The sequence below is a fragment of the Petaurus breviceps genome, unplaced genomic scaffold (assembly GCF_028583685.1).
Source record: "Petaurus breviceps papuanus isolate PSGF00001 unplaced genomic scaffold, PetGlider_PUasm1.0 90897, whole genome shotgun sequence".
Lineage (NCBI taxonomy): Eukaryota > Metazoa > Chordata > Mammalia > Diprotodontia > Petauridae > Petaurus > Petaurus breviceps.
The window spans coordinates 5,918,815-5,935,069 of record NW_027187374.1 but is presented as its reverse complement, the minus strand read 5'-3'; the positions used below and the strand labels follow the sequence as shown (position 1 = coordinate 5,935,069).

The 16,255-nt window shown below is 37.3% G+C and overlaps 1 protein-coding gene across 1 annotated transcript in view; it reads left to right on the top strand.

Annotated features, from left to right (window-relative positions):
• RSPH1 (radial spoke head component 1) overlaps positions 1-16,255 on the top strand; it is a 48,590-nt gene that overhangs the window by 16,213 nt on the left and 16,122 nt on the right. Inside the window, exon 4 of the mRNA XM_069074797.1 lies at positions 1,331-1,421. Within this exon, the coding sequence (XP_068930898.1) occupies positions 1,331-1,421 (91 nt within the window). The remainder of the gene's footprint in view (positions 1-1,330; positions 1,422-16,255) is intronic.

Here is a 16,255-nt window from a genome sequence, read left to right as displayed (position 1 = left end):
CTTCCTTCCTTCCTTCCTTCCTTCCTTCCTTCCTTCCTTCCTTCCTTATCTTCCTTTCATAAAGGATTGCTTTCTGCAAGGAGGGAGAAGATAGGCTACAGGAGTAGATCTAGGTGATGTAGAAACAAAATATCAAGTAAAAATCTATTAAAACGCATACAAGGCACAAGCAAGCCTGCACACCCAGTTAATTGGAGAAGAAATTTCACTATATGATAAAAGTCACTGCCCTATTTCTTGGTTGGCTCTCATTGCCCAGGAACTGAGAATTCCTGGTTGTAGAGAACTTTCAGAAGTCCCCTGGGTCTGCTAATGAAATGTTCCCCTCCCCTATATTATTACCTGAAAGGTTACAGGGCAGATAAGCAGGAGGATGCATAAACTTGTTTGGATGTAGAGAACTTTTGGGGTCCCTTGGCCCTGCTAAAGGAATATTCCCCTGTCCTAAACAGTTACCTGCAAGGTTACAGGGCAGATAAGCAAGAGGGCGTGTAATCTTTTTTTTGTTTATGCCTCTGGATATGGTCCTAGGATATTACCCTAATAAATAACTAACCTTAAGCAAGGGTAAATAGTAAACAAGATTAAGGCAGGGTCCTTGTACATTGTCTGCATTCTTTTGGGGTGTCTACATTCTTTTGGGTCATGTAGACCTTCTGTTGGGGGGGGCATATAAACTCTGTGAGCCCCTTGCATGTATGAATGGTCCTGTGTATGAAATGGTCCTGTGATAAACAGACTATTGATTACACCCCCATCTTGTTATTCTTACCTCTCACTAGTCCACCAACTGTGCTAGCTGTAGTACCTGGTGCCATCATGCTACAGTGCAAGTTTAGTCCATGTCTTTTAACAGGTCCTTATGGCTTGCTTATCTTTTGGAAGCTGTTCTCTGTGTGTCTGTGTTCACATCTCCTTGTTCTTCCTTGTAACACTCTTCTGCTCCAATTTCTGTCATCTTCTCCCTGTGTATTCTTTTTCTAAAGGTGAGAGGCTTAGGCTTAGGAGTCAAGGTCATTGTGCATTGGTCAGGTCCTTCCTTCAAAGTTTTGTTTGTTTGTTTTTCTTTTTTTCCTCCCAGTTACAGTTACAAAAGAGGGTTTTTTGGATGGGGTTTTATTAAGACTAGACCATGGTGTAAAAATAAAAAGCATCAATAAAACATTTTAAAAGTACCATCATTTCACTTTCTGAGGGTACTTCGTGTGTGTGTGTGTGTGTGTGTGTGTGTGTGTGTGTGTGTACAAATACCATAGTAAATTATAAACTTTCAAAGACAGCCAAAATTTGATTGCTTATACTGGTATGGTTTTTGAATTTTTAATTTTAGGAAACTGGGCAGATGACCAAAGGCATGGCCATGGAGTTTATTACTATATAAATAATGATACATATACTGGAGAATGGTTTGCTCACCAAAGGTTTGTGTTTTACTGTTTCTTTAGTCTTATATTTTTATTTAGGCAAGCAAAAGATCCTGATATAGCTCTAGATTGATTACTCTTATAATTATATATATATAAAATAATATATATAATTATTATATATATACTCATATATTTTAGAGTGATATGTAAAGAAAATTTAGAATAAAATCTACAAAACTAATTTCAAACTATACTTGAATTAAAAATAAAGCATTGTGCAAAATATTCACTTCAGTATGAATCTATGGCATCTGCATCAGAAAACCAGGTTCACGCTAACTTATTAAGGCATCCTTCCACAGGTTTATATAGGAGAAGTTTTTATCATACAACTGGAGAAGATAGCATGTGCATGCTATTCTCATTCTTCTCTGGGCACAGAAGAATCAGTCACTTAGTCATTAAATATTTATTAAGCACCTACTATGTTCCAGGCACTATGCTAAGTTCTGGGATACAAATGTGAAAAATATAGGCTCTGCCCTTACAATCTGGTGAAAAAGATGACACACAAAAGAAAACCAAAAAAGGAGATAGAAGGGTCGGGACTTGGCATGGAGGTGACAATATTTGAACCCCCAATAAGAACCAAAGCCTAAATTAATCAATCATACTGCTTTGCTTTGCTCTAAAAATGTCCTTTCCTGTGTCAGCAACTTCAAAGACCAGATAAGGCTGAATAGTGGAACTTCTCTTATCTTTCCTAGGGACATATGCTATAAGCAGATAGTCAGGTATCAGCACCATATTTTCCAAATGACACTATTTTGTCAATTGTCTTATGAATTTGTATTCACAACTTATTCAACTAAGAAACTTCTTTTCTAAACATATATGGAAAACATAAATCTGAGGGACACAGACATCCTGGGATTGTCCTAAAACGAGTAAAAACTTTGTCATTATTGTATCAGACAGTTAGAAATTATGTTTTGGCTCTGTGCAGCATGTATCTGCTAGCTTTAAGGGAATAAACAATATGACTTTACATATCACCTAGCCTGTTTGCCTCCTTTAACCAAACTTTCAGGTCAACAGGGGTATGGTGGAGAAATAAAAGAAATCTAAAATGAGTGCAGCTGGGTGGGAAATGAGATGTCTGAAGAAAGAAGAATGCAGATGTAGCCTGGCATAAGGATAGAATGCTAGACCCGGATTAAATGGGCATATAATTATGTCAGTGTGATCAGTGCTTTGCTTTAGATGCTAGAATTTGGAGGGTGCTCACAGCACTTACATACCTTCAGCAAAGCAGGAAAAACTGAGCTTAGAACCTGGTTAACAAAACAATTAGGAAAAATAGAAAGCTATGAGATATAATGTGTTTCTCCCGCCCTGGCTACTACAGCCCAGGTGAGCTTCACTTTAAACTCCACATAGGATAGAGTGGCCATCACCTGGTCCTGCATTTTTTAAAACTTTCCCTGAAGGCAAAATGCTAGTTAGAGCTCTTGAATAGATCCCAGTTCTCTTTTCTCCTCTGATACTTAAATCTTTGTGATCAGGGATGAGTAATTTAGCCTCTTTAAAATCGTAAATTCTTCATCTGTAAAGTGAGAATAAACAACATATATAATAACTTTCTCATAGTGGTATTTTGAGTCCTAAATCAAATAAGGTAAATAAATAACCTTGTAAATCTTAACATGCTAAACAAAATTTAGCTATTCCTATTGGAAAGGTTTTGCAGAAGCCCCAGAGATAGATTATAGGAATGTATGCTAGGGGATGTACAACTTCGTTGTGTACCTTTTAGAGTGATATGTAAAATGACTATAATCGATCATCACATCTATACAGCCAGGTGTGATTCCATGATTGGTAACTATGTTTAAGCTTAGACCGAGGGTTTTTCCTCCTCTTTGGTTAGTGTATGTCATTTTTGTTGTTGTTCAGTCATGTCCAACTCTTCATGACCCCATGGATCATACTGTCCATGGGGTTTTCTTAGCAAAGATACTAGAGTGGTTTGCTATTTCCTTTTCCAGTGGATTAAGGCAAACAGATTAAGTGACTTGCCTGGGGTCACACAGCTAATAGGTATCTGAGGCCATATTTGAACTCAGGTCTTCTTGATACTAGGTACAGAGCTCTATCCATTGAGCTGTCTACCTGCCCTGTGTACATGATAGAATTGGCTAAGATGCTTCTTGTTTTATAGATATGTAGCTTACCATCTGGCATATCTACCAGTTCAACTCACTCTGACAGGCTGGGTTCTCTAAGGAACAACTACCCCAGTTTCAAGGTACTCTCTGTTTCCGCACTCTTAGAGCTGTAACTCATGCACCCTCATTAATGAGTTTGCTTCCAATAGTGCCAGAGGATATAATTGGCTAAAACCAAGAGCATTTCCTTGAGCAACATAGTAATAAAGCACCTTCTCCATAACTTGGCTTACACTATACCAGAGATATACAAAGTAATTGGAAGAGTAGAATTTATATAGAAGTCAAAAGTAGAGAGGCACACATATAAGAAACATGGAGCTAGGAGGGTGACTCATGCCTTTGGTGCTAGATTCAACTGGTTTTTGTTGACCTTGGTTTCATAGTTGTCACAAAATGTTGCTTAATTGTGTTTTCAGATGCTATCAGACTATTGTTTGTCTTTCACTCGAGGACCAATGACATCAGAAAGGTGATGTTGTGACTTACAAGTGAATTTGATTTAAGCGAGGCAGGGCTGCTCAAGGTCATCAGCCTCACTCTCTCCTCCAGAGCCATCTGGGTCCAGTGGAAGATATAGATCAGGGTGATAGCCTGGATGCAGTGGAAGACCTTGACTTTTTTAAGCTAAGGTCTTTTCCAGGTCTCAGTATGTCTGAAGCAATGCCCATTCAGTGATTAAGGCTAGGTAAGAAATGAGGTAAAAATAAAATGGCCTCTTTTACCTAGTAAAAGAAAAAAAATCAATGTGAGAGGGGAAGACCCTCAGGGTTTCTGGCCAAAACAGAAACAATTGCTATTTACACTCACTCTAAGCCATCAAACCCCAGTGACCAAGTGAGGCTTGGGGTGGGACTATTGTTGGCCAATCATTGAGAGCCAGAGTGGTTTGGGTTTAAGGCTTGATGAAGAAGCTCCATTTGAATCCCAGTGGATTTTTTCAAAGTCCAGACCTCTAATGCTGTATTTCAGGAAATCATGAATGAAACTACATGTGGCAAAAGAGTAAATTGTCCCAGTTTTTTCTTTCATCAAAAATGATGTAATAAATAAGTAGGGAATAGAGAAAAAAAAGAAATCCAGTCTGTAAACCTCAAGATAACCAATGAGGTTTCAGCAATTAAAATCTATATTCATAGAGCAGAGTACCCACAGGTAAGGGTATGATTTCTCTATGTGGACAGAGGAAGAGGAGGAAGAAGAAAGGGAGAAGAGAGAAGAAGAGGAGGAAGATAGGAAGATAGGAAGGAAAGAAGGAAGGAAGGAAGAAAGAAAGGAAGGAAGGAAGGGAGGGAGGGAGGGAGCTGCATTGTCCAACTGGACCTGATCAGTTGGGTCCCCAGTAGAACAGCCATTACTACTCACAGATTGCTGTTTGTCATTTGTTCTCAAAGAGGACCAATGACATCAGGAAGGTCATGTCTTGGCTTCAAGTGAATTGGATTTAAGTGAATTGCACAGGACTGTGGAAGTTACCAGCCTCACTCTCCCCTTGGGAGTCATTTGGGTCCAGTGGCAAAATATATATCAAGACAACTGGAGATGGCCCTGCTATTGTCAGACACTTCTGTACTGGATACATCCAATTGCTGATCTGATACAGGCCCCTTTACTGATTACTTATATTTGTAAATTCCTCTAGCTTTGGTTCTACGGTACTACTATGGACTTTTAGGAAAAACTGGATCTCATATCTTGGCTCCAGCGTCTACTGTCTTCTGAGCATTTGCTCAAGCAACTCCCAACTCCAGGCAACAGACTCTATTTCAACCTAGAGAAAATTAGAAAGCAAAAGAGAAGGAAAAAGGAAAAATAACCTTGCCTTCACAGGGGTAACATCTGGTCCCAGATGAGCTCCCAGAACACTCAGGTCTCTTCCAACAGGAACTGGGGACCAAGAAGTAATTGAAGTTTGCCCTTCATCCTTAAATGAGAATCAAACTATCCTGTATGAAAATTCTCCTAATGGGCCTTTCTATCTAATAAGCAGTCCATAATTTTCTCCTGTGGATCTTTGCAAGAAATTGACATCTGTGCAAAAATTTCTCCAATGAGTCCCTGAAACAAATAGAGGGCACCTGAAATTTTTCCAATGGATCCTGGCGATTCATAGAATAGTCCATTATTTTTTATTCTTCCTTGTTTAGTCTGTTCCATTAATTCACTTTTTAATCAAAATAAAATTATTTCTATGACTGCTACTTTATGATATAGTTTGAGGTTTGAAATTATTTTCCCTTCATCTCTATATATTTTTCATCATTTCCCTTCATATTCTAGATCTTTTGTTTCTTCAAATGAATTTTGTTATTAATTATCAAGTTCTACAAAATATCCCTCAAACTGCTTGATTGGCATAACATTAAAACTGTAAATCAACTTTTAATCTTAATCATTTTATAATATTGGCATGGTCTAGCCATGAGCACTGAATATTCCTTGGCTTATTTAAGGTGTTCTTTATTTCTTTAAGAAATTCTTGATAATTGAATCTATGCAAGTATTTTGTATGCTTTGGTAGACTGACTCTCAAATATTTTATGCATTTTCTAGTTATTTTCAATGAATTTTCCCTTTGTAGTATTGCCTCTTGGATTTTGTTAAATGCTGTTTATTTTTATAGGCTTATTTTGTAGCCTACAGCTTTTTTTTTGAAGCTATTAATTGCCTTTGTTAGTATTTTTGCTGGTTCTCTAGGATTTTCCAAATAAATCATCATGTCACCAGCACAAAGGGATAGTTTTATCTCCATTTTACCTATCTTTATGATTTTAATTTCTTTCTCTTGTCTTATTGCTATTACTAGCATTTCTAGAACCATGTCAAATAATGTTAGAGAGACAGGACATCATTACTCCTGTATTATTAGGAAAGTTAATGCATCCTTGTTACATATGATACTTGATTTTGGTTCTATATGATGCTTTTTATAATATTAAAAAGATCTCTCTATGCCTTTACTTTTTAGGGTTTTAGCATATATATGTTTTCAAAGTTTTTTGTGCATCTATTGAGATAATAATGTTTTTGTTTCTAGCATGATTAATTATGTTTTTTCCTAATGTTGAAACACCCTTGCCTACTTGGTCATAATGAATAATTTTATGGATGAATTATTGTAATCTGACAAGAATTCATTAAAATTTTTTGAATCAATATTCACTAATAGTATCAATCTCTAGTTTTCCTTCTGTGCTTTATGCTTCCCTAGTTTAGGTATCAGGACTATTTTTGCATCACAAAAGGAGTCTGTTAGAATCCTTTCCCCACCTCTATTTTTGAGAATAATTTTGATAGTAATCATTCTAATTTTTCTTTAAAATTTTGATAGAATTCTTGTGAATCCATCAGGACCAGTAAGGTTCTCTCCTGAACCCTTCCCTCTTTGGTAGTTCCTTTACAGATAGTTATATTTCCTTTTCTGAAATTGAAATATTAAGATTTCTATCTGGTTTTCAGTTAGTTTGGATATTTCATATTTTTGAAAATATTCTTATATTTCTTTTGTATTCTCAGTTTTTTTAAAAGCACAACTGAATAGTAGATTCTCACACTTCTGGCTTTGTTGTGTTTTCAAATGGTCCTTTGCTATTTTGTTGATTTGATTTTCTGCCTTCTTTTTAATGAGGCTGACCAAAGATTTATCAATTTTGTTAGTCTTTTCAAAGATCCATTTTTCGGTTTTGTTTGTCATTTCTATAGTATTTTTAGTTTCCAGTTTTTAAATTTTTTCCCCTCTAATTTTGAATATTTCCTTTGCTTATTTTGTGTTTGCTGGCTTTCTAAATTTAAAAAATATATAGTTCAGTTAATCAATCTCTTTCCATTTTGCTATTGTATGTTTTGGTGATATACTTTTTCCTTCAAGGATTGCTTTAGCTGCATCCCAGACATTTTGGCATGTTGCTTCATCATTATAATTTTCTTCCAGAAAATTACAAATTCTTTCAGTGATTAGTTCTTTGGCAACTCCTTATTTAGAATTTTGCTCTTAAGTCTCCATTTGGGTCTATGTCTTCTGTTTGTACTCTAAACTGATTACTTTTATTTTTTTTTATTGTGTTAGGGTCTTTAAATGATAAACACATCATCAGTTTTTGTAAAAGTTATACCTGGTCCTCAGAAATATGTATATTCTTTATCAGCTTAATTTAGAAGATGCCATAAGACTTTTAACTTTTGTTTCTCTAGCAACTTATTCATTTCTATGATTTCCCTTTTATCTATGGCTCTGTTAGATTTGTCCAAAACTGAGAGGGAAATAAAAGTTACCTAATATTGAAGTTTTAGTATTTATATCTTCTTGTAGTTCAGTTCAATTTTCCTTTATGAATTTAGATCCTAAAGCATTTGGAGCATATGAGTTTATTATTAATATTGGTTTGGTTTATAGTTCCTTTCAGCAAAATGTGGTTTCCTTATTTATGCTTTTTTATGTTGTAAAGTTTTGTTTCTTCTTTTATTTGATGTATGTCTTCACTTTTCAGGTGTACCCTTTGTGCTACTCCTAATTCTAGATCTATTATTAAATTCTGTTATTTATCTGGGAAAATGTGCAACATTCTACTCTCCTGTGGCTCTCTATTCATTAGTCCTGTACTTTCCAAAACCAAAATATGTCTTCCAGGATACCACTTTCTTTTATGTATTGTCTCCTCTTGTTAGGATGTAAGTTCTTTGAGGTCAGGCACTGAATTTTGCTTTTGCAATGCCTTTTCATTCATTCATTTTGATCTTGGGGAAGGAGTGAGGAGAGAGAAGCCTTACCCTCTAGTTGTAACTCTCTGAGATGCACAAGTGAAAGGGGAGAGGGTAAAGAATGATTTCTTTTGTTTTTTGCTTTTTTTTTGGAGGGCAGGGCAGTTGGGGTTAAGTGACTTGCCTAAGGTTACATGGCTAGTAAGTGTTAAGTGTCCGAGATCAAATTTGAACTCAGGTCCTGCTGACTCCAGGGCTGGTTGCTCTATTCACTGTACCACCTAACCACCCCCAAGAATGATTTCTTAAACATGCTCAAGAATTGGTTTAGTCTGTATAGATGGCTCTCTTTACTGACTTTGCAGTTAATTTGTTAGCAGGATCAGGTCCTCTACTTTTAAATCTCACAACCTTCCCATGCACCCAAATCAATGTAGACAGAGAAAAGGTCCTGGGGTGGGCACCATCTCTTTGTTAGTCTTTAGGCTCATTTTTTTTTTTTTGGTAGAGTTACCTATTGATTGGGCATGTGCTCTTATTCCTCAAGAAACAGTGTTGTGGAAATTGCTTCCATAAGAGTATACCTCTTTCAGACCTCAGATAAAGTCCATAAGGGACAAGGACAGAAACAATGAGATGTAAGGGTGTGAGTCTACATCTTTTAATGAATTTGAGATTTTCAGTAACCCACTAGTATAAGAAAAGGCCAGCAGAGATAATGAGATTTCATAGATTAGCTCACCATCTTTTCATAAGTCACCTATTTACATAGCCTAGCTAGAGAAAGCCTAGAGCCATTTGGTAAAATTGGGTAAATGACTACTGATTTCTTGGTTATAGCTGAAGATGTATGAAATTGTGGTCATAAGTTAGGATGACATCTTTCATTAAGGGGACCCAGCCTGAAGCACAGAGTTGTTAAAAGGAAAGATTGAACCTCTGTTTTCTCAAGTTCTTCCTGGGAGATGGCAAGCATCAGAGGGAGTCAAGGCCCTGAGGGTTGCTGCTGATCCTGAAACTGGAGGTATTGAAAGCTACAGCTATCCATGAGGAGCAAGCCCAGCGGACAGACCTATCCAGCACAGATACTATGCCCTGTGAACAACATCTACCTGGCGGGAACACTACACTGAAATGTAGCTGCATGAAGATTCTAGAAACCAAGGATTTCAAGGTCATCAAATAACCGGAGCTAAAATTACTTTTTGCCATACGGGAATCTTATGTGTGTTCCTGCCTACCATTTTACACTAAGTCTGAACTCACTCTTCCGAGGATGCTGTGTACATTTGTGGGAAAGTATACTCCAGACTTATGGGGGAATGTTTTTATTTTTAATCAAATTTTCTTAATATACCATCTTAGTAAATCCCCTTGGTAAAAGTTATCAGAGGAGCAGCTAGGTGGCACAGTGAATAGAGCACCAGCCCTGGAGTCAGGAGGACCTGAGTTCAAATCTGGCCTCAGACACTCAACACAAAACTAGCCATGTGACCTTGGGCAAGGTACCTAACCCCAATTGCCCTGCCTTCCTTTCCAAAAAGCAAAAAAAAAAGTTATCAGAAGCTATCATACTTGGAGTAGCTAACCACAAGTTTAGTCTTGGAACCCAAAGTAGTAGCCATCTCTCTCTGGACCCACAAAACCAAGTTGAGGGCATGATAGAAGGGTAGTTTTACTGTGTGGGTTTTATCTGAAATATATTTAGATATCCTTCACAGTTGAAGACTCCCTGGAGAGATTTTCTATCTGTAGCTCTCCTACTTGAATACTATACTTTTGTAAGGATGCATTATAGAAAACTTATAATTTTTTCTCTTTTGTTTAGACTGGTATTGAACAGTGTATTTTCTGGTGTGCTTCCTTTTTGTGTCTGAATAGTTCTGTTGAGATTTTGTTTGCCAGTACTGCTATCAAAATAAATGAAGCATTTATTAAACACTTATGCAAAGCACTGTGCTAGGTCCTGAGGATACAGATAGTCTCTTATCTGAAGGAACTGACATTTTAATGGGAGAGACAACACATGGAAGGTTTCAACTGGGAGTTGTATTCTTGCATCCATTACAAGCATGGTGACTGGTATTTACAAAACACATGTTGTATACTTAAAGTGTTAATGCCTATCAAAGCCCCTAGAGTCACACAGAAGACTCCTACTGGAAGCAGTACCACAGAGATGAGGATATTGAGAGCATCTGGCAATATGCTATCAATACTTTAAGAGAGATATGAAGTACTAAAGAATCTGTAATTCACCAGAAAATGGAGAGTGTCTCAAATACTTGGTAAATCTCTAACAGGGTCATGGGGGCCTTGGGGAATAGATAATATGTGGACACATGGAATTTTAGAAGTATACAGTAGGGAAAGATCCAGATAAATTTAATTTTGGTGGTTCTCTTGCATGGAAAATGTAAGACCAGTTGAGTGATCATCTTAGTAGAAAGGTGTTTTTGCTGCAAAAGTGGAATGTGGGATGTATCCAATGAACAATGCACAGAATACACATTATGGACTCCAGGCCTTTTCAAGATGAGTCATAGAAGATTCCTCTTTTTGAGATGGATTGTTTAGCTGGCCATGCTTCTTACAGGACACAGATGGGCTAAAGTGTCCATCACCTACAACTTCAAACTAGCTGTAACGCTATTGTAATAGTAATGGAAATTAAAGATCCCCCTGTATTGGCTTGGTTTTTGGTTTGATTGTGTTAAAACCCAGAGCTTGTGAATCCCACTTATGGGATGGACTTGTTGACATGAAAATAGAGGGCTGAACTGGAAGGAGCTGGTGACGTAAATTTAGAGAGACACAAGAAAAGAGAGAGGCAGAAGAACTTTTTGGAAGCAGCATCTTGGAGGCAGAGAGAGACAGAGAGGATTGCTGAGGGCCAGTTTGAATTAGGGGCTAGGACTTTTGAGAGCTGCCACCCAGAGCTGCCAAGGACTGAGGAGATATGGCTGTTATGCTGGTACTTTGTCTGTCTGTTTTGATGTTGTTTTGCCAGATTTGTCCACTGGTGAAGGACAGTCCTGTTGTTGCAGAGGTCTTGGAACCTTGCTGTTGGTTCAGAGCTCCTGAGACTGTTCTGCAGACAGAGAGTGAATTCTGTCCACTGGTGAAGGACAGTGCTGTTGTTGCAGAGGTTCTGGAACTTTGCTGTTGGTTCAGAAGCCCTGAAGGATTTTCTTGTTGTATGTTTACAGAAATCCTGGAAGGGGGTTTTGCTAATGTTTTGAGGGTCCTAGGACTGTTCTGCAGACAGAGAATGAATTAATGAAGACACTGGCAATGTATCTTGTGGCCTTGCTAAGTTTTGTCTCCCCAGAAACAAAGATTGCTGAGACCTTGCCTTGGGTCAAGATGAAGAAAAGACCTCTCTTTGGGTATTAAATGCTGTGCTTAAGCTTGTTGTAACTCTGGGGTAGATTCAATTGTAATCCAAGGGTGGGGAAATTTTGACTTTTTTGTGCTCTGTGATTAAACAAATGAATGTACTTTACTTATGATTGGAAACTAATCTCCATTTGAGAAGAGGGACTTTGGGATTGATTAAATGAATGTCCAGGGGTGGGGTAGTACTTGGAGATTATTGAATTACACTTGGTAAATGCTGTATTTTGAATTATGCTGTATCTTGATTCTGTCTGTTCTTAATTTGTCACTGAACAAAATGGAGAGCACCTATGCTGGCATTTTGAACCTTGGGAAGTTGCCTTTGCTTGGCATTACAGCTATGTATTTTCAGAAACTACAAAGAATAACTTTCAAGTAGAGTGATTGAGAGGAGAATAGCAGCAAGGGTGAAAAAAGAACACCAGACTGAGTAAAGTCAACAGAGAGGAACTGCATAAGGAGAAAGAGAGAAACTGCAAGAGAGAGAGAGAGAGAGAGAGAGAGAGAGAGAGAGAGAGAGAGAGAGAGAGAGAGAGAGAGAGAGAGAGAGAGAGAGAGAGAACTAGAAATTTTAAAAACAGTAGGGTAAGGCTTCAGTCAGAAAATCCCAGCCTAGGAACAATGGACACAGAAGCCTTCCAGCATGTAAAGCATGGATCTTAAAAATTCTGTGCTTACTTGTGTTGTGATTATAATTTAGATTAGGGATACATGGAGCCTTCATCTGTCTTACTCTGACCATTGACTGGCACAGCTCATACCAGGAGGGCAGCAATCAAACCATGCCCTAGATAAGACCACTTAAAGAACTGAATGTCTTCATTTTGCTGGCTTGCACTAACTGAGGTCCCTGAAGAACACTCCATTCCAAACCCAGATAACATAGATTGGGACCAAGTGGAATTCATAGTCATCCTGACACAAAGCGCTCATTAAGGAAATAAGGTTAGAACAATTAGTAAACAGAAGGCACTGACCATAAGGAGGTCATCCAGGGATATTTGAGATGAAAATTCAGTAAAAAAAATTCACAGCATCTATAAGCAATGTCTCAAGCAAAAAAAAAATTGCTCTGCCACAAGTTTTAGTGAAATCCCTGGAAGAAATGATGCAAGAGTTTAAAAATAATATAACAAATTAAATGAAAGCTCCAGGGAAAAGAATTTAAAATGAAATGAAAGCTTTAGAGGAAAGAATAGGAAGGATAATAAATAGCTTAATACAGGAGATACAAAACCTTGCCAAAGTCACAGCTTCCTTAAAAATTAGAATGGGCCAAACATAAATCAGTGACTACTTGAACAAGATATACCAAAACAAAACCAAAAAGAGCAGAGATACTTACTTAGGATTGGCAGGAGTCTTTTCCCTTCTACTCTTTCTGGAACCCCCCCCCCCCCAATTGTAATCTAGATCAGCAGATCTGGAATTTTTATAGATATGTTATAGATTATCTGTATTAGAGCAAAAATATTTGATAAAGCCTCTTGCATTGTTCTTGTGGATTTAGGCTAGAAATTAATTTATTTTCTGTATTTAGAACTATTTGAATAATTAATTGTTACAAGTTAATGTCAAGTTGGGGGTAGAGTTAAGATAGTAGAGTGAAGGGTCACAACTGCCACATTGCCTCAAGAAACTTTTCTATGAGATGAGCAAAGAAAACATCAAATCAAATACTGAGCAGAAAAAACAACAAAAAGTTAGAACAATTCACTGTTCTTTTCCAGGTCAGCTTAGATAGACAGAGAGGTCTGCAGACATTGGGATAGGCATAGACGTGGCACTAACCGGGGGCTTTGAAGATGGAAGGTGTAGCATCAGCAGCAGGAATACTAGGCATGCCCAATGCACAGGGATGGCAAAGTGACTGAATAGCTGGTCAGGAAGAGATTCCAGGAGACTCCTGTGCTAGTCCTGGGCACAGGACCTGGCATCATTTGGCAGCTATGTAGCCTATTACCCAGTTATGGGTAGTAGTTTTGGGGCAAAGAGGAATGGTCACACTCACAAGGGAGTAGGATTCCTACCTGGGTAAGGACCAAAGTGCAGAGAAGGAGAGCAGTGACCAGATCTTTCCATAGATCACAACACCTTGGAGTCACTGAAAACCTATAGGCTCCCCCATAGAAACTCAGACCATTTATACATCTCACAGGTGACCAGAGCCCAACTCTAACATAAAGTCAAGAAATAGGCTGAACAAATGAGCAAACAACAAAAAAAGAACCTGACCATAAAAATCTTCTATAGTGACAGGGAAGCTCAAGACGCAAACTCAGAAGACAATGACTTGAAAACTTCTACAAGCAAAGCCTCAAAGAAAAATGCAGATTGAACACAAGTCCAACAAAAATCCCTAGAAAAGTTATAGGAAGAGGTTTTTAAAAATAGCAAAATATGATTTTAAAGATCAAATCAGAATTATGGAGGGGAAATTGGAAAAAGAAATGAGAGCAATAATGACAATTATGAAAAAAGAATTAACAGCTTGGTAAAAGAGATACAAAACCTCACTGAAGAAAATAACTCCTTAAAAATTGGAATCGGTCAAAGTGGAAGCTTGGTCGAGTGGAAACTCCATGAAACTTCAAGAAACAATAAAACAAAAGTTAATGTCAAGTGGGATGAATGTCTCTATTACAATACTCTAGGGATATGTTCTTGTCCTTGTTATTTATTAAGCACCTACTTTGTACCAGGAACTGTGTTAAAGTCCTAGGAATATGAAAAAATGCAAAACACTGTCTCTCCTCTGAAGGCATTCACAGCCTAATGAGGGAGACAGCATGCAAACAACTATGTCCAAAGAAGATAATGCAGAATAAATTGGAGATAATCAATTAAGGAATAGTGCTAAAATTAAGTGGGATCAGGAAAGGCTTCCTGTAGAAGATGAAATTTTAGTTGGTATTTGTAGGAAGTTAGGGGGCAGAATTTAACACTTTTATCAATGACTTTAATAGAGGAATAAATATCATCATTGTTAAATTTTCAAGTACCATAAAGCTAGGAGGAAAAGTTAACCAATTAATGCACAAAAATCTAAGATAAACTTGGAAGGCTAGAATATTGGACCCAGTTCGATATAATGAAATCTATGTCAAAGACCTATAATTTCTATACTGAGACTACAACCTACCTATAACTGATCATTTTTTAAAATTTTCTGAGGCTAAGAGGTTAAGACTCTTTTCCATTTACATCCAGCTAGTAAATATGACAGAATTTGAACCCATATCTTCCAGACACGATGATATTTCTCATAAGATGAAATTTTAAAATAGAGTTGAATATAATATCTTATACTTTGTTTCAAAAAACCAACTCACAAGTACAACATGAGGGAAACATGACTAGATAAATAATTCATCTGAAAAAACATCTGACAGTTTTAGTGAACTACAAACTCAGTAAGCGTTTTACTAAGTTTATAAGTACCCATCAAAGGGGAAGGCCATCAGGCAATTTATAGTTTTACTTGGATTTAAATCTAGAATAGACATTAGATAGTATTGAGTGTAACAAACAAGCTAACCCAGTATGAGGCTATTTTAAGAGAGGCATAGTATCTAGCTAATACTAGGGAAGTGAGAGTCTTGTGTTCTTCCTTGGTCAGACCACATTTGGATTAATTCTGGATGAATTAATAAGCATTAATTCTGGGTTCCCAGATTTCAGGAAGGACGTCAATAAGCTGGGGAGATGACCCAGTGTGGCTGAAGTGCCTTGAGATCATGAGGGATATTTATCCTGCACAGCATAGGACTCTGAACTGATAGTAATTGTCTTCAAGTATTTTTAAAGTATTTGTGAGAGTGATTAGGCTTGTCCTCTTGGTCCTAGAAGGCACAACTCTGAATAGTAAGTTGATATTTCAAAGGCAGATCCAAATCTTGATACTAGGAAAGGCTTCCTCATAATTAGAGTTGTCTAAAGGGAACCAGGCCACTCTGGGGGTGTACTGGATTTTTGTAGAAGATTCTTTTGACCAGCTCTTGGTTTAGATGGTATCTTAGAGTCCTTTCCAACTCTGAGATTTAAGGACAACAAAAGACTGTTTTTATTTAGAATTAGAAGAGACTTCAGACATTATCCAGTTCAGTGGTATAACACTCAAATGTTAAGTGGATTCCTACAGGTCCCATACTGACCTTGAAACCATCCAAATAACATTATCTATGTTGAGTTATATTTTTACTTATTTTTTGTGAAACATTTCCCAATTACATTTAAATCTGATTCCTCCCCCACATTGGAGTTCTTCTGGGCATATGTGGCCAGAGTTTCACATCCTTGATCCAGTCCAACTCACTTACTGTGTCGATTAGGAAACTGAGGCCCACAGCCTACTGCTCTTACATACCAGATATGCAAAATGAAGAGGTTGGACCAGGTGATCAACAAGGTCCCTTGGAGCTTTAAATCTACAGTGACTTGCTGTATCAGCAATGCCATATTCACAGTGCCTATAGAGATTACAAATATGCTGATATAATTATCCATCACAAAATATGTCAGGTTTGCCATTTGGGGAAATAAACTAGAAAATTTATTAAGATA